The 23571-nt window shown below is 47.1% G+C and overlaps 2 protein-coding genes across 2 annotated transcripts; one reads left to right on the forward strand and one right to left on the reverse strand.

Annotated features, from left to right (window-relative positions):
• Positions 1-1402: 1402 nt before the first annotated feature.
• Positions 1403-6207, reverse strand: Alg2 (ALG2, alpha-1,3/1,6-mannosyltransferase). The gene is made up of 2 exons (XM_005362158.3): positions 5800-6207; positions 1403-4064 (listed from the first exon to the last, which is right to left on the reverse strand). The coding sequence occupies exons 1-2, from the start codon at positions 6145-6147 to the stop codon at positions 3165-3167; spliced, it is 1248 nt and encodes a 415-aa protein (XP_005362215.1). The 5' UTR covers positions 6148-6207; the 3' UTR covers positions 1403-3164.
• Positions 6208-6477: 270 nt separating this feature from the next.
• On the forward strand, positions 6478-14941 carry Sec61b (Sec61 translocon beta subunit). Its single transcript, XM_005362157.1, has 4 exons — positions 6478-6601; positions 6732-6829; positions 11768-11869; positions 14679-14941. The coding sequence occupies exons 1-4, from the start codon at positions 6599-6601 to the stop codon at positions 14764-14766; spliced, it is 291 nt and encodes a 96-aa protein (XP_005362214.1). The 5' UTR covers positions 6478-6598; the 3' UTR covers positions 14767-14941.
• Positions 14942-23571: the final 8630 nt, after the last annotated feature.

Raw genomic sequence — 23571 nt, forward strand, 5'->3', positions numbered from 1 at the left:
CTAGATGCGAGCTGGTTAACGCGGTAGCTTGGTTTGAACATCATCATTGAAGGCAAATCATTTTTGCTGTTGTGAAAATCGCACTCTTGCACACGTGTGTGAGGCCAGGCAGTTCAGTCTTTTTACGTCGATTTCCCCCCCAAGATTTTGCCTTCTAATTTTGCTGTTTAAAATTTTAAATATTTGCTTTTAGAATTTAAGTCTGTCATCTTTTCACTGAGCTGCTCACAGGAGCAAAAAGCAGAAGTGATTTCCACACACAACAGTAAGATTCTGAGATTCTGAGAAGTGAATGTACATTTCAGAGCATTAGCTGGACACATTAACGTCTGATACTATGCTCTAAAAACAAGCGAACATTAGGACTGTTTTTAGTTTCTTTTTAAAAAAGCATCCCCTCCCTTTTTTTAATGGCAAGATCCTTTAAAAAATTTTTCAAGGAAGGATCTCACTCTGCAAAGGAACACTGATTTTCTATTCCTAAGGATTAAATGGATGTCTACTGTGCTCCTCTGAGAGCAAGCTGAAAAGGGCCGCTTCCCTAATGGTAGAATTACTATTGGCGAGGCCACTACTCCATGCTATTTCCCTACTGGATGCAATTTTGCAAGTTCTGGACACCCTGAAGGCAAAGCTCCACCCTCAGCTGTTTATTCAGGAGCCCAGACAAGGTATTTGGAGCAGGCAGGGGTTGTGCCATCCTTCCAGGCCTATAGAGTCTTCTGTTATCCATGGGACTCAGGGCAATGAAGACAAGTCCCAGGAACCCGGAGTTCATTTTAGAAGGATAAACACTCAAAGCAGCAATAGATTTTGTGCTTGGAGTGAGCAGCTGCCACAGATCATGTGACCAGTTCCACCAGTCTTGAATCAAATGGTCGGAGGCACCAGGTTCACCTGAAAGGCTGTAATTCTAAAACACACATGAACCAAACTGCAACATGGGGAAGACCCACTTTCCTGGGTCATTCCCAACGCTAAGGAAAACAAATTCCACAGAACCAGGTGTGACATCCGTATTTGGTGAAGCTCCTTTTGGCACTGTGCCACCTGGTAAAAATACTCCTGAGATAGATTTAAATGAAAACTGCACCTCTAAGGAACCCCAACAAAGCGGTCTCACAGTGGCCTGAGCCCACATGAAACTTCTAGTTCTTTCCAGCCTCCACAAAAGGCAGTGGCTGCAGCTAACGTCTATAGAGCACACACCTGTATTGTTTCTGCACTGTGTCTACTGTTGAAATCCGCCGCAGCCAGCACCACCCTTCCACAGGCCAGCAGAGCGATCAGCCCACTTCACAGATGAAGAAGTTGAGGTGTGTAGAGATTATTTCTCGCTAAGTCAGGCAGGCTGTTTGGCTCTGTGTTCTCAACCATAAAACGGACCACTCGAGTACTGGAATTTATTATATTCTTACAAGTGAATTTAACATTAAAGGCAAATTGAAGATTGCTTTAATATTTGCACTTACAAGCAACGGGTAAACAATGAACGATTATGACTGGGCAGTGTCACGGGGATACGGAAGATGAGAGGCAAGTCGAGGATCAAGCAAGCTCTACATAGAGACATTTAGATGTAGGACAGGAAACACTGACATGCTACACCTGGGAGAACACAGACACAAACGCTAAGAGACCTGGAGACTCAGTGATACTACGAAACATGTCTGGAATATGATGTTTGGTATACAGTTTAGATGCCGAATGTCCCTCTGAGGGTCATTCTTGGTTCTCAACCTGTCTACATCTGGATTTAACTAAAATCCAAAAACAGAGGGCACACCTGTGAGGGATTTTTACTTAATTTGAAGTAGGCAGATCCTCCCTCTTGAGGCGGGGAGACACACCTCTATCTGGGCCATGCCTTCTGCTGGGAGTCTATATAAGGGCTTGAAAGAAGGGAGCTTTAGCTTTGTCTTCTTGTCCTCACCTTGCTAGCCAGTCCGTTTCTTCGCAGGCATCAGAGCCTATTTCTTGGGGATTCCAGTGCATACTGAAGACCAGCTGAGACATCCAGTCTCGAGGACTGAGCAAGTACTGGCTTCTTGGACTTTCTGTTTACAGTTCAGACAGCCATTTCCGGATTAGCTGGACTGTAGCCTGTAAGTCATTCCAATAAATCCCCTTTATACATAGACTCATTCTCTAAGTGCTGTTACTCTAGAGAACCCTGACTAACCCCCCCCCCTCCCCCAAAGGCCTGTGCCCTGCAGGCTTCGTCCCTAGCCCATGCTGCTACTAGGAGGTGGGAGAACTTGTAGTAGGCAGGACTAGGGAAAGGAGATTAGGCCATTTGGGACATTCTCTAGGTGACACTGGCCCCTTTCTACATCTCTTTGCTTCCTGGTTGCCTCCTCTACCATGAATGTCTGCCACAGGCTCAAAGAAATGAGGCCAAACACATGTAATCTCTGACACAGCAAGTTGACATGTGTGTGATGATATTCCTTCAAGTCAACTGTCTAGTTCACCCTGGTTTTCTGACTTCGGGTTTCCTTATTTAATAAGACGAAATCAGAGCATGGAGGTCCAGATCTAATATTTTATTCTCTTCCTATGTCAAACAGCATTTATCGTCCAGCTGCAGTAACAAACACCCCCCCCACCCCGCAAAAAAAAAAAAAAACACAACCAAAAAACCACCAATAAATAATACTGAGCATTCTTGTTATGGATCCAGGCAAAATTGAAACAAAACTTTCCTAACAGCTAACAGAGAACACTTTAAGAGAACTAAGCGTGAAACCCACAATTGCCTGTTCCCATTACACCCTGAAGTCAAATCAATCAACTGTGACAATGGCAAGACCTAAACTATTAAAGCCAATTAAGGCAGTGGATGATTACACCTTTACATATAAAGGAACAATAATCCAGGAAAACAGAATTAAAATAGCCTGCTGGCAGCAGGTGTCTACCATTCTTTCAACAACGCTGACGAGATCTGGAATGATTACAGCATTAAGGATAGTTTCAGAAAAATCACAGGTATGAGTGGTGGACAGGTGGCTCACATTCAAGTCTCAAGTCTATTTAAAAAAAAAATGATCTTACTAGCACTAGATTCTAGCTCCTTCTTTTTGGTTTCAGAGCTGCTTCCACAACCCATAAGGATTGCAGTGCAAGTCGCATACTGGCCCTGAGCTCTAGAGGTGTCCCGGCTACACGAGTTTGGTGACATACTGGAAGAGCTGCTCGGCAAACACTTCAGCGGAGAACTTCTCTGCCACCCTGGCTCTTCCAGCCAGGCCCATTGTAGCTCTCAAGGATGGCTTGTGGATGAACTGTTCCATTGCCTCTGAGAAGTGCACTGGGTCAGGCTCACACAGAAACCCTGTGACCTTGTGGACGACAGACTCCAAGGGGCCCCCTGAGTTGACGGCAATGACTGGGCACTGCATGTACATGGCCTCCAGAGGGACGATGCCAAAGTGCTCATTGCTCGGGGTGTAAAGCACACACAAACAGCCGTGGAGGAGCGAGATCTTCTGTCTGTCTGAGAAGGATGGCAAGAAGGTCACGTGGCTCTCGAGGTCTGATTGCTGGACTATTTTCTTTAACTCCTTATAGTGCTCCACGTTTTCCAGGATCCTATCGTCGTAACCACCACCCATGAACAGATGAACCCTCTCCCAGTCTTGAGAAGTCAATCGTCCACGAAGCTGGACTAGGGCGCTCAGCGCCAAAGGTAGATTCTTCTTCCTTTCAAATCGGTTGATAGAGAGGAACAGGAACTGTTTCCCCTTGGGGACTAGGTCATCTATCTTCTCAGGAACAGCCAAGTCAAAGCTGCCGATGTTCAGGGATGGATAGAGGACATCAGGGTTTACATGAGACAGGGTCTTGAAGGTTTCCTTAAAGACGGAAGCTGTGTACTGGCTGTTGACCAAGATGCGATCTGCCATGCCTGTGGTGTATTCCTCGATCCAGTCAATGGGGGCCCTGTAGAACCGCTTCAGAGCAGAATTTCTCTTGGTAAGCAGTAGGTCTGGGAAGTGACAGTAAAATAGGACCTTCTTACGCCGTCTGGCCAGTTTGAAGACAGGTATACAGGCAGACACCTAACCAAGGAAAAACCGACAGTGGGTAAGTGACTGGCCATGCCAACTGCCATAGCCCAGCTGCCCGGTATTACTGATTCATCTGGGCAAACATCTACATTACCCATGAAGATAACCACCTCAGGGTGCTTCAGTGCAATTCAGGATCATAATAAAGCAACCCCAGAGCAATTGTGGCTACTTGTACCTGTTGGTTTAGTTAGAGCACAAGGGCCGATAGCGTCCACTGTGGAAAAGAACATGGGGTAATCTAGTATAGACACCTTTGGAAGACAAATTTGGAAATGGCTACTGACATTAACAATGAACTACTCTATAACCCACAACTTTCCCAGCATCCCTAAGGAGTTTCCTCAGAGGACATGCGTAAGCAGTGAGATTAGTGCGAGGCTATCCCATCTTGTGCAGTACGAGAATGCCATACCTAGTCTCTCTCTCTCTCCCACACACACACGCACGCACGCACACACACACACCTGGTTGCAATGTTAGTGTTCCTAAGGAAGATGGAAACATTTATGGTACATTTGAATAAAGGGGACTTTCCAGCCACCGAAAGACAGATGTGGATCTTGAGTGTCAATAAGCATGGATGTCTCAAATTTCTGCAGTGTCCAACAGCAGGCAAACTGAATCCCAATTATGTACAAGTAAGATGTAGCCAGGAACAGACACATATATGCTACCGTAGCTATGTATCACTTCTGGAAGGAAGCAGAAGAAACTGCTGACAGTGGCTCTCTCAAGGAGGGAACAGGGAACTTTTACGTTATACTTCCTATTTGAATTTTTACTCCTGAGTACATGTTACTTCCCAATTAAAAAAAAAAATGAAGGGCTGGGGCCTTGGCTCCAGGTGGTAGAGTGGGGATCTAAGTTTGACTCCAACTGCCCACATAAACCCAGGCTATGGCAGTGCATACCTGCCGAAAAGTCTAGCCAAATCTTTCAGTTTCTGGTTCAATGAGAGATCTTGGTTCAAACGTTCAGGTGGCGACTGATGGAGAAATATACCTGACATTGACGGTTTCCATAAGCTGTACAGACATAAATATACCCACCAATCTTCGGCCAACCCCCAAACTGAAATGTAAAAAACACCTACGAAACAAGTCTGGTATGGCTATGGGGCAGATAGGGCTGAATGCTATTTACCAAAAACTTGGGACTTCAAATCAGCAAGGTGGCTTACATTGTAAACCCAGTATCTGGGAGGCAGAGGCAAGGAGGTGTCCAACTGGGAGGGCAGTCTGGGACCACTTAGCAAAACATACAACTGGGACTTTTCTCCAAGACCAGTGGGGACAATAGTAAAGTTTTAATGGGGATATAATAGATTTAGCTTGACAAATCCTGGAGTGGGCGGGACGAGGAAGATTGGAGAGGGTGGGATGGATGGGACCAGGAAGCAGAAACAATAATAGGAATAACGGAAATGAAGAAATGGAGTTAGAGACACAAGGAGTGACAGAAGGTGACTTTTAATGCTCGTGTTCCTTGGAGCGAACTCCCCTCCATCCCCCGACCCAGCTACTTTAGTCTCAGGACGAAGCATTTAAAATGCAAGCAATGTGAGCCCTATCTCAATGCCTTTAAACGAAAAGGGGTGGGGGTGGGATTCCTGAGATCTGCCACTTTGAAGGATCCATACTAAAACTGGAGACAGTCCTCTCCCTGGGGACTCACACTGGGGACAGTTCCAAAAAACCCAGACCAGGGGTCCCGCCCCCCTCACCTGGTCGCACACGACCACGTCAAATTCCTCGCCAGAGAGAAACAGCACGTAAAGGGCCAGAAAGATCATGCGCACGTAGGCGCAGATGGCGGCGCCGCGGCCGCCCCAGCCTAGGCTGCGGGGCAGCCAGTCCCCGGCGCAGTGCACCGGGAGCTCGCGGGTCTCCAGGAAGCAGTGGTTCGGGTTGTAGTGCGCGGTCCATATCTTCACGTCACAGCCGTACTCCTGCAGCGCCAGCGCCGCGTCCAGCACTAGCCGCTCGGCACCGCCCACGCCCAGGTCCGGGTGCAGGAAGAGTACGGACGGGGGGTAGACCCGGGCCCGGGCTCGGCACAGGTTTTCGGCCATGGCCGGGCAGCCGCGCCTGCTCCCTGCGCGCGAGCTCCGGCAATCTCCGCCCCTGGCCCCGCTAGCCACTGAAAGCTGACCGGGCCCTGGGACGCCTGCGTCGGTTTAGGCCACATCAGCGGCAAACTTGTGGGTGCTAAGAAAATGCCTGACTAAATCGCCCGCATGCTACAACTAAAGCGGCTCATTTGGTGATATTAGTCCCCAGGAAAGGCTCTAAGATCAAATTAAAGACGTTAAAGGTTTGTTGTATTTCACTCGGTCCAGTTGTTCTCCGGGTAATTTATACAGGCATATCCTAGGACAGCTCAGACGTCCTAGAGTCTGCGAGGACCCTGCCAGCCGGCTGGGGGCGGTGCCAGAGCCTGTCTCCCCCGGTGCTCCGAGTGCTCGGCAACTTCCCGACTTTCCTCTCCTGCGCCTCCCGTGCCCGCTTTTCTTCGGCATCAGCATGGTGCGCGGCTCCCCGCTTCTGGCTTGTCCTGGCCTTGGTCTCCCTCCTTGTCCCAGCTTCCCGGGTGGGGGCGGACCGGGGATCTGAAGCGGGCCGGCGATGCTCACAGTCTCTCTGCTTCTCTCTGCAGCCGGGTCCGACACCCAGTGGCACCAACGTGGGCTCCTCAGGGCGCTCTCCCAGCAAAGCGGTGGCCGCACGGGCGGCGGGATCCACGGTTCGGCAGAGGTAAGGGCAGGAATTCGCACTGCGGGATGAAGTCCAGGATGGGAAGAAGATTCACAGGGCCCGGGTGAGCCCGAGCTGACGTGGCCATCCAGTAGTTAAAGGCCCTTTAGGAGGGAGGCTTCGTTTTCCTGTCCTTGATCAGTTGCACGCACCACTTTAGTTATAGGGAAGTTGAATTAGACTAGGGTTAGTAACAACTTTGGGAAAGGCGATGGCATAAGGCTGGTGTCTCTGTGGCTTTATTTTTCAGACTTTCACCGAGAGGTCCAATACACACTCAGTTTAACAAAACTTGCTTTACACAACAGCCTGGCACCCCAGCTGCTCGTGTGTCTTGGATCTAGTTTTAGTGTGTGTGTTGTGTATGTGTATCATGTCCCTGCCTGGTGCTCTCGGAGGTCAGAAGAGCACATCAGATCAGCTGGAACTGCAGTTAGGAATGATTGTGAGCTACCGTGTGAGTGCTGGGGACTGATTTGGGGTCCTTTGCAGGAGCCATTTCTCCAGCTTCAGTGTCTCCTTTTTTTTTTTTTTTTTTTTGATTCTTCGAGACAGGGTTTCTCTGTGTAGCTTTGGAGCCTGTCTTGGAACTTTCTGTGGACCAGGCTGGCCTTCAACTCACAGAATTCCTCCTGTCTCTCTGCCTCCCCAGTGCTGGGATTAAAGGCATGCACCATCACCACCTTATTTTTTAAATGATTCTTCCTTATTTTTTAAATGACTTTGCTATATGCTTATTTACAGAAATCCAGAAACTCCAGTCATTTCTTTCTTTCTTTTTTTAGTTTCTTCTTCTTTTCTGTCCAGTCATATGCCAGGCTTCACTGGAAGACGTTCTTATTACTTCTCTTCCTCCATTTCTGTCAATCCAGTTTAGCCCTCAAACCTTTTCTTTCTTTCCTTTTTTATTGAGCTATATATTTTTCTCCACTTCCTTCCCTTCCTCCCCCCTTCCCTTCTGCTCTCTCCCATGGTCCCCATGCTCCCAATTTACTCAGGAGATCTTGCCTTTTTCTACATCCCATGTAGATTAGACTCATGTATGTCTCTCTTAGGGTCCTCTTTGTTTTCTAGGTTCTCTGGGGTTGTGGATTGTAGGCTGGCTTTCTTTGCTTTATGTCTAAAAGCCATTTATGAGTGAGTACATATAATAATTGTCTTTCTGGGCCTGGGTTACCTCACTCAATATGATGTTTTCTAGATCCATCCATTTGCTTGCATATTTGAAGATGTCATTGTTTTTTTTCTGCTGTGTAGTACTCCATTGTGTAAATGTACCACCTTTTCCTTATTCATTCTTTAGTCAAGGAACATTTAGGTTGTTTCCAGGTTTTGGCTATGACAAACAAAGCTGCTATGAACATAGTTGAGCACATGTCCTTGTGGCATTATTGAGCATCCTTTGTATATATACCCAAAAATAGTATTGCTGGATCTTGAGGAAGGTTGTTTCCTAATTTTCTGAGAAATCGCCACACTGATATCCAAAGGGGCTGTACCAGCTTTCACTCCCACCAGCAATGTGGGAGTGTTGTTTTCTTTACCCCACATCCTCTCCAGCATAAGCTGTCATCAGTGTTTTTGGTCTTGGCCATTCTTGCAGGTGTAAGATGGAATCTCAGAGCTGTTTTGATTTGCATGCTCTCAACCTCTTCTGCTTTGCATTTCCACCACTGTCCATCCTTCAGCCTGCTGTCTGTCTTCCACTTAGATTCTCTGCAAGTTTCTGGTGGCTGCATATTAAAAAAAGGGAGCCTGTGAAGGAATCCCAGGGCTCTCCCTCCTCCTGTGATCCAGCAATTCTGAACTTATTACCATTTTCTGAGCTCCATATCCTCATTCGGTCTGCCCTCTTCTCAACTATTTATTTATTTCTTTGTTTCTTTTTAGACTCACGTAGCCCAGGCTTAAACTCATAACCACCCTGCCTTCACCTCCCGGGTGCTAGTATTGTAGTTTTGTTAATAGTAGGAGACTTTATGCTTACTTGTTCATTCCTCCGCTTCAATAATGAATCTGGCCATGTTGTAATACAAGCAGCGGGCTGCGTCCCTGGCACCCGGCCGCCTGCACGGCTAGCTTTATCCGAAATAATTACACGGAAACTGTATTCTTTTTTTTTTTTTTTTTTTTTTTCGAGACAGGGTTTCTCTATGGTTTTGGAGCCTGTCCTAGAACTAGCTCTGTAGACCAGGCTGGTCTCGAACTCACAGAGATCCGCCTGCCTCTGCCTCCCGAGTGCTGGGATTAAAGGCGTGCGCCACCACCGCCCGGCTGGAAACTGTATTCTTTTAAATACTGCTTGACCCATTAGTTCCAGCCTCTTATTGGCTAGCTCTTACATATTGATCTAACTCATTTCTATTAATCTGTGTAGCCCACGAGCTGGCTTACCAGGAATGATCTTAACCTGTGTCTGCCTGGAGTGGGAGAATCATGGCGACTCTCTGACTCAGCTTCTTTTTCCCAGCATTCTGTTCTGTTTTCTCCGCCTACCTAAGGGTTGGCCTATCAAATGGGTCTAGGCAGTTTCTTTATTAATAAGAAATCACTCCCACATCATGGCCATGTCCTCTTTCCCAGTTCCTGTCTTAAGTAATGCCATAATAAATGTTAATTGAAGGAATCAGTCAACCCTGTTACTGTGTTTTTGGAACACCTAGAAAGGCCTTTTTCTAGAGAGGAGTAGACCATGAAAACTCGAAGGGAACTTTAAAACTATCATTCAGAAGCTGGAGAGGAAGGCTTGGGGATATGGAGGGTCAGTAGTGGAGAGCTTGCCTAGCACTTGTAAGGCCATGGGCTTGGTCTCTAGCACCACACACAATGCACAACACAAACCATCCACGAAAGAAGAGACGAGGGACCTTTCTTGTTGACTACTGTAGGAAAATCTAAGTCTATGCAGTGAATTTAGACTGGGTGGTTTAAACATGTGTGCCACAGATTGCAGCTCAGAGACGGGAGTTCTCATAGAACTGTCAGAATGATAAGGTGGTCCTGGGTGACTGCGAATGTTGCATCACTAAGATATTTAAAGGAAGTGTATTGAGTGACGGTGTAGGCTATACGGCCCTGGCTCCTGTGTTGTTGCTAGCTGGGATTTCAGAGACTCTTTGTGCTAGGCTTGTAGGTGTGGATCGATCCTTGGGAATTGTTTTTTGTTTAAGAAGAATTAATAGGGAAGTTTGGCTATCTGAGAACTTCGTTTATTTAATTATTTTTTATTTTATTTTATTTTTTGGTTTTTCAAGACAGGTTTCCTCAGTTGCTATGGAACCAGTCCTGGAATTCGCTCAGTAGAGCAGGCTGGCCTCCAACTCACAGAGATCCACCTACCTCTACCTCCCGAGTACTGGGATTAAAGGTGTGCACCACCACCGCCCGGCCTATCTGAGAACTTTTAAAGAACCAAAAGGCACTTATTTATCAAATTGTCAAAGAATGATGAATAAAAATGAGGCAATCAGTGCGTAGATGACGTGACAGATGCAACTTTTACGGATATGGCTATGAATGGAGTCTTTAATTTACTATTGCACAGCTGGTGAATGAAGTAACAGTAGTAATAACAACGCCTCAGAGAAGAAATGTGTAGAATTTAAGTTTCAGCTGGGCTTGGAGTTCTTGATCCGCATAATACAGTGGAGAAGGAAGCTGCTACAAGGAGGGAAAGGAGTGATGATGCTTTAGAGTGTTCATGCAGAAGTAATGGAAATTCGAGATATTAAGATATTAAGAACTCACAGAAATCTCTGTGAGTTCGAGGCCAGCCTGGTCTACAAGAGCTAGTTCCAGGACAGAAACCCTGTCTCAACCCCCACCCTCCCCACCCCTCAAAACAATCTGGTACTGAACATCTTCAGAGTTCTTGTCATGAGCACAACTGAAGCCAGCCTGGAACCAAGGCTCTGTTCTCCCACCCACATGGCAGGATGAGTTCCCTTGGCTATAGCCATGACATTCAGAATATCAGGCCAAGACCATGCTGGGGTGAGGTAGCCTTTCGAACTGATCAAGAATCAGCAGCCCCTTCCCAGAATGGGGTTTTAAGGGGGAATATTGGGATTTGGTGGGGTGGTGCATTCTTTCTTTCCCCACACTGAACACTTTTGGCATAACGATAAATGGTTGAAAAGGATTTCTTTTGGAATCTCTTCTTGCCACCTGCTGCCCAGGCCCTTGCTTTGCTGCTCTAGCACAGGGCTGGACAATACCCCCTGCCCCCAGAAGGGTAGTTGCTAGGAGAGTCTGGGCCTGTCCCTGGTCCTAAGTGTCCATCTCATTGCTTTGCTCTGTCTACTGTGATGATTCTATGCACCAGCTCCATCCTTTTGCATAGGAAAATTTCTAATTATGTATTTTCTGCTTTTGACACCCTGCCCCTTTCCGAGACCTATGGTCAGTATATAAAATAGCTCAAGTACATTTCAAAGTAATCATTCATTGTGTGCATTCTTCATTCTGGGGACCTTGACATAAAGTTTATTGATTTTTCTTAATTTTTGCAGCAAACACAGTTATTTTAAGCCATTTTTAAAGTAGTCATTTCAAAATGAAATTATAGAATAAGGGCATTTATAGATGGGGTTTATTACTTAGTTTCACAGACATTCCTATGAAGACCAACAGGCACACTGTCCTTTAAGAAGGCTAGATGGTGTAGGCAGCAGACGGGCTCTGGGACCCGAACTGGGTTCACATGCCAGCTTAGCCATGCTGAGCTAGTTGTTCTTGCTTGTAGATGGCAAAGGCAGTTCCTGTGCACATTGGCACATGACAGGTGCTGGTTCTCAGTCCATAGAACATAGGACGACTGGCAAAGGTAGGGTTTGAGTTTGTTCTAGTAAAGAAGGCTTTTTCTTTTTACAGGTTGTTGCTGTATACTGTAAGCATATGTTATTAAAAGGCTACTAATGGTATTTTTATCCCTTTCAGAAAAAATGCCAGCTGTGGGACGCGGAGTGCAGGCCGCACCACCTCTGCAGGGACTGGAGGGATGTGGAGATTCTACACAGAAGACTCCCCAGGGCTCAAAGTGTAAGTTGTCCTGGTGACTGAGTGTTAGAGCTGTCCCTGACACGGTACCCTGCAGCTGTGGCTGTGCCAGCTGGGCTGGGTCTGGCTTGCCTGTCCATCAACTGATTAGACAGATTAGGGCTGAATGACGCCTTTCTGGGAGTGATGGAGAGGACAGAGGGCCTCCTGTGGCTGTGTCAGGGTAAAGGATGGCTGCAGAGACTGGAGGGGAGCTGCTTAGCTAGAGGGAATCTCTCTTCATTAGGTGCTGCTGCCCACACTGAGCAGTGGAGGAGCCATTTGAATGGGAATTGGGTGGTTTTTCAAAGTTTCCCTGAGGGAGAGGCTGATTTTATTACAGCCTAATGGAAATTTCCCATTACTTTGTGTTACCCAAAGTTGCTTGGCTTCCTTGTCAGGGTGACTGCATCACTTTCCCAGCTTAAGGCTTGGGAGGACTCATGGGGCGATGAGACGTGATTGTCCAGGCAACTTCTGTCCTGTGTTCACCTCTTAGGCCAGGGTGTCTAGTACCAGGGTGCCCTTCCCTGCTGTTTCCTGTAACAGCAGCAGATCTCCTTTGTGTAGCACCTGCTGTTTTGAGGAAAACTTAGTGTCTTTTGTGTCTTGATGTGACCAGCAGCCCTGAGGTAGGAGCTGCGCCGTTTTGCAGATGTGGAATCTCAGGCAGTGAGGTACTCGACACAATTGACAGGGGGCAGAACAGGCCTGACTGTTGAGGCCCATGCTTTCCCCTGCTGCCTGTCTGCTAAAAAGAGACAAAAATGCAGTTGGTTTAATCAGTTTGGCTTAGATTATAGATTTAGTTTATGAAGATTTTTGGTTTAATTCATTTATTGAAATTTTTTCCTTATACCGTTTTTTTTTAATTCTTTTTTTTTCCCTTTCTTTCTGGGGCAGGGTCTTACTGGGTACTAGGCTAAACTGAAACCACCGTTTTTCTGCCTCAGCCTCCTGAGCACTGAGATTACAGATGTGTGTGACCACACCGAGCTAGCTGGTCCTGTCCCTCCTCAACCCCCAAGTGTATTGGTAACTTGTGAATTTGTATTTAGGGAGCAATTCTCTGGCTGGTGGCATTCTGACAGCCTTTGATGATTGTTAGAGGTGATTTTCTTAGTGTTGGAGGAAGAGCCTTCTATTCCCCTGGAACTCGCTTTAAATCTCTCAAAAAGGCGGGAAGCCCTTGTTTGGGCAAATCTGACTCACACCTGCCCTGCGAGTCCTTTGGGGGTGCTGCTTAGGTCTTCTTAGAAACTGGTAGAAATTGTCCCTTCAAGTTTTATAAGTAGTTTCCCAGTAACATTAGAGAAATATACTTTGGTGAAAAAATGCACTTGAGAATTCCTACCTACAAATCTACCATCAGCCAATATCTTTGAGCTTGTTTTGGCTCATTCTGGGGGTTTAGTAAGGTTTTTCAGGTTGATAATAGGGTTTCCTGAGATCCCACTATAAGTCTGCCTCTGTGTCTGCAACCCTATGGGTATCATAGTAAACATCTTGCAGACGGGAGACAGACTTAAAGATAAGGAATGGGCCACAGGCAAGCTTGTGAGGGACAGGCATCCAGGCTCTGGCCCTTGAGGGCTGGATCCTTAGCTCTGTGCCCTGGCTGTTAGCAGTGGTACCTGCCAGTAAGGGAGGAAGTTCAAGCGTAGTACAGTGGTGCTTCCTCCATATCCTCTTAAACTTGTTATTCTTCAATTGTGCAAACTTCAGACTAATGGAGCAGAGACCTTGATCTCTGTCTGCATTGTTTGTTATCCAATCTGGTACTGCCGCTGCCTCACCCTGGGTCCTGACATTCTAAAATCTCTGCTCTCTACTCCCCAGTTGTATCTGGGAGGTGAAGTGAGATGTATTGAATTCTTCAAACGTGGTATGGGCAATACTCACAGTTGTGGACAGTCAGAGGCCTTTCTAGTAAGAAACATGTAAGCCAGTTCTCTGTAGGAAAAAGCATTTGATTGAAAGGTGGGCAGATGGGGGAAATCTATTCCTTTTCTTCACGGAGCCCATGAATATAAGTCAGCAGCGTATGCTGCACAGAATGTGGTGTGAAGATTAGAAATTTGCTGGGTGTGGTGGCACACACCTTGAATTCCAGCACCAGGGAGGCAGAGGTGGGTGGATCTCTGAGTTCAAGGCCAGCCTGGTCTCAGTGTGAGTCCTGGGACAACCAGGTCTATAGAGAAAGACCTTATCTTAACACAACAGGCAAAAGGAGCCTAAAGGGTGCAGTCAGCGAGGCCAAGTTCAGGCCTCTCGTTTCTAGTCTGTATTTGGGCAAGAATCCATATGAGCCTCGGGTTTCCTTAATGTAAAATGAATTAATACGGTCTCATTTGTGGCATGTGTTTGTGCAGGCTGAATGGGATCATAGATTTAAAAGCATTTTGTAAATTATATAATGGGTTAATTCATCTGTGTGTCTCATACTATAGTTAGATAGAAAAGGTTGTTAATTTATGCTAATTTGAGAAGTTTTGTAAATGAATGTAGAAGTATGTAAAAGTTTGGAAATTTTTTTAAATTGTAGAACCTATTAATAATAAGTACACAAAATTAGAGAATCTGAGAGGTGGCCTCCAGGGCATCAGATGGGTTTGTTTGTGTATAATTTGCTGTTTCCACAGGAGAGGAGGCTGCACCTCCTTCAAAGGAGTGCCACCACCACACACGTTTGCAGCAGTAACAATTTTGGGAGTTCCTGTATACCGCATAGACAATGTCCCCACCTTGTCCTCAGGCCATCTTATATTAAGCATACCTTGTTCCTGAAGTATGCCTTCTCTTCTCATTCTAGTGGCCCTGTTCCAGTGTTGGTGATGAGTCTTCTGTTCATCGCTTCTGTATTTATGTTGCACATTTGGGGCAAGTACACGCGCTCATAGATTTGGCTATATCCATCTGTCATCTGAAGAAGAAGAAAAAAACCTAACATATCTTGGACCAAAAGTGTAGTGATTTTGTGTTCACTTGTATTATTTTACAGAGAACTTAATAAGAATTGACTTTGAGAAATGTTTTTTTCTATGTCTAATAAACTTCGGAATTGATTTCTATGGAGCTTGGTTGCTGGTGCTTCACTGCAAGGCCCTCAGTCTCTGCCTTCAGGTTTGCTAGTGAGAAGGTAGACAGCCTTTCTTAGAGAGCTCATTCTGTGTGGGGTTGACAGTTCCCATACAGCCATGGAGTCATTCAAATCCAAGATGCTCTAATTGGCCTTGGCATGTTTTCCCCAAGGTATTTCTGTCCTGGTGATTGTCATTTTGGGTACTTGGTTTTCGAGAAGTATGCCTTGGACTCCATCAGGCAGATCTGTGTGAGGAGGCAGCTGGTGCTGAGGGTAAGAGTCAAAGAAATCAGAAACCAAAAATCTTGGCTGAGATATCTGCTCATTCTGTTCTTTTGTTTTGTTTTTACTTTTTTGAGATGGGGTCTTGCTATGTAGCCCAGACTGTCTCGAAACTTGCCATCCTCCTGTCTCCACCCCTTGAGCAGGAGAACAGGCGCGCCCCCCCTCCCCCCCACCTGGCGCCTTCAGTCCTTTGTGTCTGAAGTTTAGATAATTGTTTGCTTTTTTCTTCTCTGAGAGTCCATCAGGGATTTCCATCCGTAGATCTTCCTTCTTTTCTTCTTTCTTTTTCTTTTTGGTTTGGTTTTTCGAGACAGGGTTTCTCTGTGTAGTCTTGGCTGTTCTGGAACTCACTCTGTAGACCAGACTGGCCTCCACCTCACATAGATCCCTTTGCCTTTGCCTCCCAGGTGCTGGGATTAAAGGTGTGCACCACCACCCAGCACTCGCAGATCTCACTTCTAAACCTGCTTTGAAAGAATTTGAGGAATTGGATTTATTGAAAATTAAAGACTTTATACTAAGTCTGAATAATTCTGCCCAAAAGTAAGTTTTGAAGTTCACGCCACCTGTGCTGTCCCACTTGGCATGAGCGAGAATCGCCCTAGCCATGCTCTGGGAGCCGGAGGGGGGAGAGGAAGAAGCTGCTGACTGTCCGTTGCTATTGCAGTGTTGAAGAGATGTATAGGTTACAGAACACCCGGGACTGGCCAGATGGCCCAGGTGGGGAAAGGTGCCTGCTGCCCAACTGGGACCCACATGGTGGAAGGAGAGAGCTGGTCCCTACAAGTTGTTCCTTGACCTCCACGTGTGCCATATTTATTTTATAAATAAAATAAAAATATACATTAAGAAACATTAAAAAAAAAACCCACAAAATCTTGAGACCAGAGTAATGATAGCAGTTAAGAGTGTACTTCTGCAGAGGACCCGTTTCTGTTCCTAGCACTCATGTAGGTGGCTCACACCTTCTTGCAACTCCAGCTCCAGCGCCCCAGTGCCCTCTGCTGGCCTCCAAATGCACTGCTGCCATGGGCACATACACACATAGTTAAAAAGTAAAAATACAATCTTTGGCCTGGCACAATGGCTCAGTGGTTAGGAACACTTGCTACTCTTGCAGAGGTCCTGGGTTCGAATCTCAGCTTCCACATAAGGTGGCTCACATTTTAGAGAGAAAAGTATTAATGTGTCCCTTTGAATTACTCACATAGTGTATTGTACAAACTGATGGATTTCATCCTGCTGTTTCTGTGAATGCCGTCTTGTTCCGCCTCTCTGTTGGCTGCCCCCTTTCTCTTTCCAAATAGTGTCGCCTCTTTTATGTTACAAGCAGTCGGGCCCTGAGCCTTGCACATGCTACACAGCATATTTCTTTATAGGATTTCTTTAAAAGAAATTGCATTTATTTTTGTGTGTGTGTGTTAGGGGAGGTTATTGTATGATGTGGCATACACGTGGAGATCAAAAGATAACTTGCCAGTGTTGGTTCCTTCTACCACGTGGGTTCTGGGGATGGAACTCAGGTCATCAGGCTTGGCCGCAAGCTCCCTTACCCTGGAGCCATCTCATCAGCTCCATGGAAGATTCCTTAGGGAGACATATCAAAGAGTTTGCATTTTTAAATCTTAGCAAGAAACATTTTACTTGGGGGAAAAATGGTCAGAAAAACTGGCTTTCTTGGATTCTGCAAATTTCTTAATTCATTAAGTAGGTATTTTTATTTTTGAAGCACTGAAAAGAAAGTCCGATTCATTTGGGAAAAAAGGCAGTAATATCAACAGTAGAATTCCAGTTCCTAACCCTGCACTGCCATAGCCAGTTAGAGGAACCAAATATAGCTAAAAGTTAGGACTTTGATTTGGAAAAGAAATTTGTTTGTCAGTGTGTGTGTGTGTGTCTGTCTCTGGGGCAGATAGATGTTCTCTGCTTCATTGTCCTGTCTAGCCTGGTCCACAGTGGTACCCGAAAGCTGCTGCGTTTTCTGAACCAGTGAGCTAGAAGGTGCTCGCTCTCGCTGGCAGGATGGGGAATGCTTCAGTTGGCAGAAGGAAAGGAAGGGAACTTGGGAGTTGGACGTAAAGATGTACAGCATTTATTCCGTAGCTTCCTTGGCTCTGTGGTGCAATGTTAATACCGTTGCCGAGAAACACAGTGTTCAAGCTGTTCTTTTCTTTTTTATCAAAAGAATTATTTTTTTTTTTGGTGGCAAAACACACATAATATAAAATTTATCATCCTAACCACTTTCAACTTATTATTCAGTGGTATTCAGTATATTTGTATGTATGGTAGGATGCTCACCCCATCCACCTCCCAAATGCATCACTTTGCAAAACTGCCCTCTCCCAGCAGCTGACAGCATCACTATCTTCACGGTGTGACTGTTCTTCCTACAGGTAGAATCCTACAGCATTTGTTGTGTTTGTGACCTTATTTTGATTGGCATAAGGTCTTCCACATGCTACATTGTTTTTCAGAATTCCCTTCTTTCTAGGCAGAAAAATATTTGTGTATCACATTTCTTTAAAAATAAATTGTTATTTCTCTCTCTCTCTCTCTCTCTCTCTCTCTCTCTCTCTCTCTCTCTCTCTCTCTTTCTCTCTCTCTCTCTCTGTGTATTTTAGGTCATGGCTTCCTCTGTAGCCAGGCTAGCCTGGAACTCTTGACCCTTCTGTCTCCCAAATGCTGGTATTGCAGGCATATGCCACCATGCCTGGGTTTTATTTTAGCACTTCTGAACTCCTAACACATTAGATCTTTGATTGAGTTAAGATGACATTGGCTCAGAGAAGCTTCCAGGACCTTTGACATGGGCTGTAATTCTAACTGCTTTTGGTGGCAGCAGCGCCAGCAAAATGAACTGCTGTCACTGACTCAGGCTAAGCCTTCTAAGTCCTTGAAGAAGCCATGTTAGGGACAATGTCAAAACCAGTTGGGAGTTTTAGTTGAGGTTCTAGTATTAATGATCATGGCTATGTGCCCAGGAGGCTAAAACACTTAAGCCCCGAGCCACCTCTGCAGCCTAGAAACATGGATTTTATCAGTCACCAAGTAGAAGGGGCCTCTGTGACCAGCACCCATAAGAGACCCTGGGACCCAAGGGCCTAGCCAACTTCTTGAGCTAAAACATGACTCACATTATCACATCTGCCGGTACTGGAGAAAAAAGCATGCTGGGTCCTACCTAGGAGAGGTAGCCTCTAGGAGACCCGAGCAGGATCTGCCTTCAACCTGGGTCTAGCTGGCTCTTCTCAGATGATGTTCATGTATCCTTTTGTTGTAATGAGCCTTAACCCACACTCTGTCCCTTGAATTATTCCAATTTTAAAAAAAGTAAATAAATGAATCACTGAACAAGTAGGTAGTCCAGGAGGCTCCTAAAATGCTTAGGATGCATCAGGCACTGTTTGCATCTTTTGGCTTTGGACAGGCTAGCCACATGATCTCAAGGGGTTTATCTCCTGACCCTGTTCTTAGTGCCCCTCAGCCCAGTTGCTTTCCCCCAGCCCTGCCCCCCCTTCTCCTTCACTAGGCCTGGCCCTCCCCCCAGCCCTGTCCACCACATTTTTCAGTATTACTGGTTTTAATTTCCTTTACCATCCCCTTTACAAAAACTTCTCTCCTGATTTAATTACTACTTCTTCTAATTCGCTTTCATTCTCCTGGTTGTCGTTAAACTCCTAAAGCTGTTTTCTTAAGAACGCCGTGGCCGGCCTTTTGCTTAGAGATTAATTGTGGTCATTTTGCCTTTGAACACAGGTGCTTTCTATCTGTATCTCCCCAATTATCTTTGGAAGGAAAGAGAGTGGCCATCCTTCTTCCCAGACCTTCTCTGAGGACAAACACTGTTGAGAGAGAAGGAGCCAAGCTCCCACCTCCCACTGACTACAATGTCAGCTTCTAGGCAGAGCTGGGAAACCCAGGCCTCTCAGGGCTGCTCAGGCCAGGAGTGGGCCTAGGACAGCAGCCATGAGAGGCAAGGCTCTGCTGCTATAGTGTGGGTGGTGAGAAGAACAGGGCTGGCTCAGCCTCGTGGCCTGCCCACCCAAGGTCCCCAGGAGCACAGACTGTGGCTCAAAGGAACAAGACACTGGCTGGAAGTTCCCTTTTCCGGAATGGTCCTCTTAGGAAACTGGATTGGTATGTAACACAAAACAAATGTCTAGTCACCCCAGCTATAGGGCACCAAAGACGGGTCAAAGAGACAGTTTCACCTAAATCCAGCCTGCTGAACCGATGGATTTCTTGTGTAATGTGTGAGAGTCTGAGCCATTATTTTTGTTTGTTTGTTTGTTTGTTTTGTTTTTCAAGACAGGATTTCTTTGTAGCTTTGGGGCCTGTCCTGGAACTAGCTGTTGTAGACCAGGCTGGCCCAGAATTTACAGAGATTCGTCTGCCTTTGCCTCTCGAGTGCTGGGATTAAAGGCGTGCGCCACCACCACCGCCTGGCAAGAGTATGAGTCACTCTTGAAGCTCACCCAAGCATGGACAGTGGCCCCCAAAGTCGCCTTACTAGAGTGTCCCCTTCAGTCAGCCTTCCATCTCCCATAGCCTCACTCCCATGACCACATACATACATGCAGCTGGGGCAGGATTACATGCAGCTACTTTGGGGCAGGAGAAAGGGGGTGGCTTGAATCTGTGAGTCTGTGGATCCCTCCTGTTCTATGAGGGTCCCATGAGTTTAATCATAGTTGTTCTGAGTTCTAGAAGGTTACAGAAGTATCACAAAAAAGGCCAGAGTTTTACAACAGGTTCCAACCCCTTCCTCTTGCTCTCTATACTGAAGCCCCTGCACCTTTAAGAGACCCCTGGGCCCTGCTTTTTATCCGGTTATATTGTCTTTTTCACAGCCCCTTGGAAACTGGGGACAGAATTCCAGGCTGGTTCCCTTTCAGATCTAATTACCGCGTCCCAGCCTCTGCATAGGTACCTCATCCTGAGAAGCAGAAAACACAGGTTCTGAGCCTTGCTCTGGGCCTCAGAGACCCACGCCGCAGTTCCCAGTTCCCGTTTGTGGATAATTGGTATAATTAAATAGAGGGCTATTATGTTGACTTTTGTGAGTGTCCAGCCACCTGTAGTGTGTTTAGCACAGTTCCTGCCACAGGGTCGGCCTTCAGTGATGATATCACTAACAAGCATTTGGTCCTATTTTAGTCTGAATCCCTGCCTCACATGACCAAAACTCAAATCCTTTAGTGCAACCTTCCCTCTCCACCTCACCTCTTTAGCAAACCCTCTCTCCAGCCTCTGGATTGCACCCCATGGCAGGAAGCTCCTGCCCTGGACAACCCTTGTCTTTTTGGGGTCACTCTGTAGATCGTGGCAGTGTGGGTGGCAGTTCAGTTTGCACAAGTGTTGGGTCAAACTGCTTTCCAAGGGCAGGAGGCGGGTGACAGGCAGTTCTTCCCTGTGCAGCCATGGTCACTTAGGGAACGGTGTAGCCGTTTGGAGATAATTGGGTGGGAAGCTTTGTGATGTGCAGGTCAGAGCTCCGGACTCCAGCTTCCCCCAGGCCCTGGGTTGTGGGGTCTCGCACAGCGGACAGTGTACAGACTCTGAAGGGACGAGGCTAATCCAGGCACATTTTACAGATGGCCCCAAAGACACCAGCGGGGCCTCTGGAAACTCCCTTTTCTCAGGCTCTTGAGGAGCATAAACCTCACCTTCTAGCCCTGCTTATTCATGCTCAGTAATACCAGAATAAAGTGACTAGGGTTCCCTGGGGGTTCTGTCCCTGTCACTCAGCCATAGACTGCATTTATGAGGAGGCCTGGGGTGGTTAATAAAGTATCCGATTTGTCTAATAAAACCCTCCCAGGCCCTGCTGGTACGAGTGGCTTCCTGTCACATGCTCAGGCTATGCTGGGCATCCCTACTGGGATTATTTCATCTTGGTTGAAAGGAAACCGTGTTTGAGGTTGAAAGCAGGTTTTCTGATGTGAATGTCCCTGAGTACCTGGGTGTGAGGGGTTCGAGCCTGCTGCTGGAGTGACCCAAACAGTCCTGGGCTAATTTAAAGAGGTGAATACAAAGCAACTGTGCCCTCATGGTGACTAACCAGACAGGGCGTGCGCAGTAATGAGTTCTCTTCAGTCCATGTGTTTAGACGTGGATGCTGACTTCCTTTCTTCCTTACTTCACTTAGCCATGAATAGATTTTATTTTATGGTAATGCTAGATTTCATTTTTAAAAATGATTGTTTTAGATATTTTTATGCCCACAAGTGTTTTGTCTACAGGTGTGTCTGTGTGCCACAGGCATGTGGTGTCCACGGAGGCCAGATCCCCTGGAATTAGATCCCCCAGGGACTGTGACACCGAAGGCCAGCAGTGTTGAAGCACGCTGTAACCATGCTGTAACCGTAAAACACAGGGCCATTGCTTATCCTTGTGATGAGTGCTGTCCTGTTACTTAGGTTCTGTGCTCCACTGAAGGGATGCAGGGTGGGGAAAAGGGGAGGGGTTGGGGAGGGGAGAGAAGAGAATAATAAGGGGTAGGAGAATGTGCGAGTCCTCATGCTCGTGTGTGTGTGTGTGTGTGTGTGTGTGCGTGAGTGTGTTGCGATGCTTATCCTGATGACTAAATAGTACATGGATGCCACCATTTTCTGTCCCTTCTTGGTTTGGGGATCATCCTAGGGGCTTTAAGGTCTAATGCCTTCATGTCATAGATGCTAATCTCCATACAGGGACAGGTGCCCAAGGTCACCTGTTTGTATGTCACACAGTTGGGGTCCCCTTGTGTAGGTGACTCAGAGACAACCGGTGCCAAGTGCACACAGGTGCAGTAGGATTTGCTCCCTGAAGCTGATGGAAACCCAGGCTGTGCCTGCCCCAGACATGGCTGCATCAAGACCGCGGCTAGTCAGGTCACCTGCTGTGTGATGTGGGGGACACATGGGGACTGGTGCATTGTGCAGGTCTCACTTGGATTCTCTCTTAGCAGCTGAATCTCAGGGGTCCTCTTCTCTTCAGCAGCGGTTTCGTGAGGCAAGTGCCTTAAGACACTCTCTGCAGCACTGAGTGGTGACTGCAGGGGTGATCGCAGGCTGGGTACTGGGCCTGTGGGGGAGGCGGCTTCTATTTCTTGTTGGCCTAGGACTATATTGCTCTTTGGACATCTCCCCCTCCGCTTTCTCATTCTCTCCCCTGGCCTGGGCAGTGACCATGGTCCATAGAGAAGCTTAATCTCCAGAGGGCATTCAGTGGTGTTGACATCTGAGTTGATGCTGTCTCGTCTTTCAGCTCTCCATTCAACCCCCATCCCTCCTCAGCAGCTGGAAACCGCCATTCTCCTTCCTGTCTAGAAGTCTGTCTTCCTTGAGTATCCGTCCCCCTCATCTGATCCTCAGAACACCCTAGGAAGGGGTGCTCAGGAGTTTGCAGCTCCACAGCATGGGTGGGAACACCGAGACCTGTGGGCTCAATGTCTTTCTCAGTGTCAAGGCACAGCTGGTCCTTGAACTCAGGCTTTTGGCTAGGGCCCTTTTTCTCTCTGTACCCACTCTCCTAGTAAGCTGTTTCCTGTGGCTGCCTTGGCAAGGGTCACGGTCTCTTTTGTGGGTGGGGCTGAGCCTCTCTTTTGTGCCACGAGGACCTTCCCATGAGTCTGAGGCACATGTCGCTGTTGACCAGAGATGGCAGGCAGTGAGACCCCACAGAGTCTGGCACAGGCAGCAACCCCCTTCTCTCCCATTTTGGGTCCTCTGAAGACAGCTGGCTCTACTGCTCACTGTTAGTCTTGATGAAGTAAAGAGAGAGCAAGACACGGCCGGTGAGGGTTCATGGAGTCTCCCGAGTTTATTTCCACGCAGTCTCGATGTGGCTCAGCTTTCTGACGACTAAGGAGAGACATCAGTTCTTACTGCCCATCCCGGGAAGGTGCCTGAGTGGTTGGCACAGCTGTTCCGAGACCCTTCTTGGGGCTGGGCACGGCTGCCCCTCCCTGCTCTGAAATCATCTGCAGAATAGAAGGGACTGGATAGCAAGGCTCAGATCTTCCCCGGCTCTAGGAGGGCTGTGTGGCCTTAGTCCCTCTCCTCGGTGCCCTCACGTTCTGCCCTGTGCTTGGGGAATTTGGTCTGAATTTAAGGTAGTGTGGCTCCAGCAGCCTCTCACCTCAGTGGGGGAGTTACCCTCTTGTACCATTGATTGACTCTTGCTGAGGGGAGAGAGGAGTCTGCCCCTCAGAACTTGTACCTGCTAAGCTGGTCTGGTTTCTCAGACCCTCATTGACTGGGGGTTTGAAGGTCAGGACAGTCCCTTCTACCTCCCATGTGAGCAGGAAGCTGGGACCCCTTTCTCCTCCCTGTGTCCTGAAGTCACCCTCAGG

Source organism: Microtus ochrogaster, linkage group LG5 (genome assembly GCF_000317375.1).
Source record: "Microtus ochrogaster isolate Prairie Vole_2 linkage group LG5, MicOch1.0, whole genome shotgun sequence".
NCBI classification, from domain to species: domain Eukaryota; kingdom Metazoa; phylum Chordata; class Mammalia; order Rodentia; family Cricetidae; genus Microtus; species Microtus ochrogaster.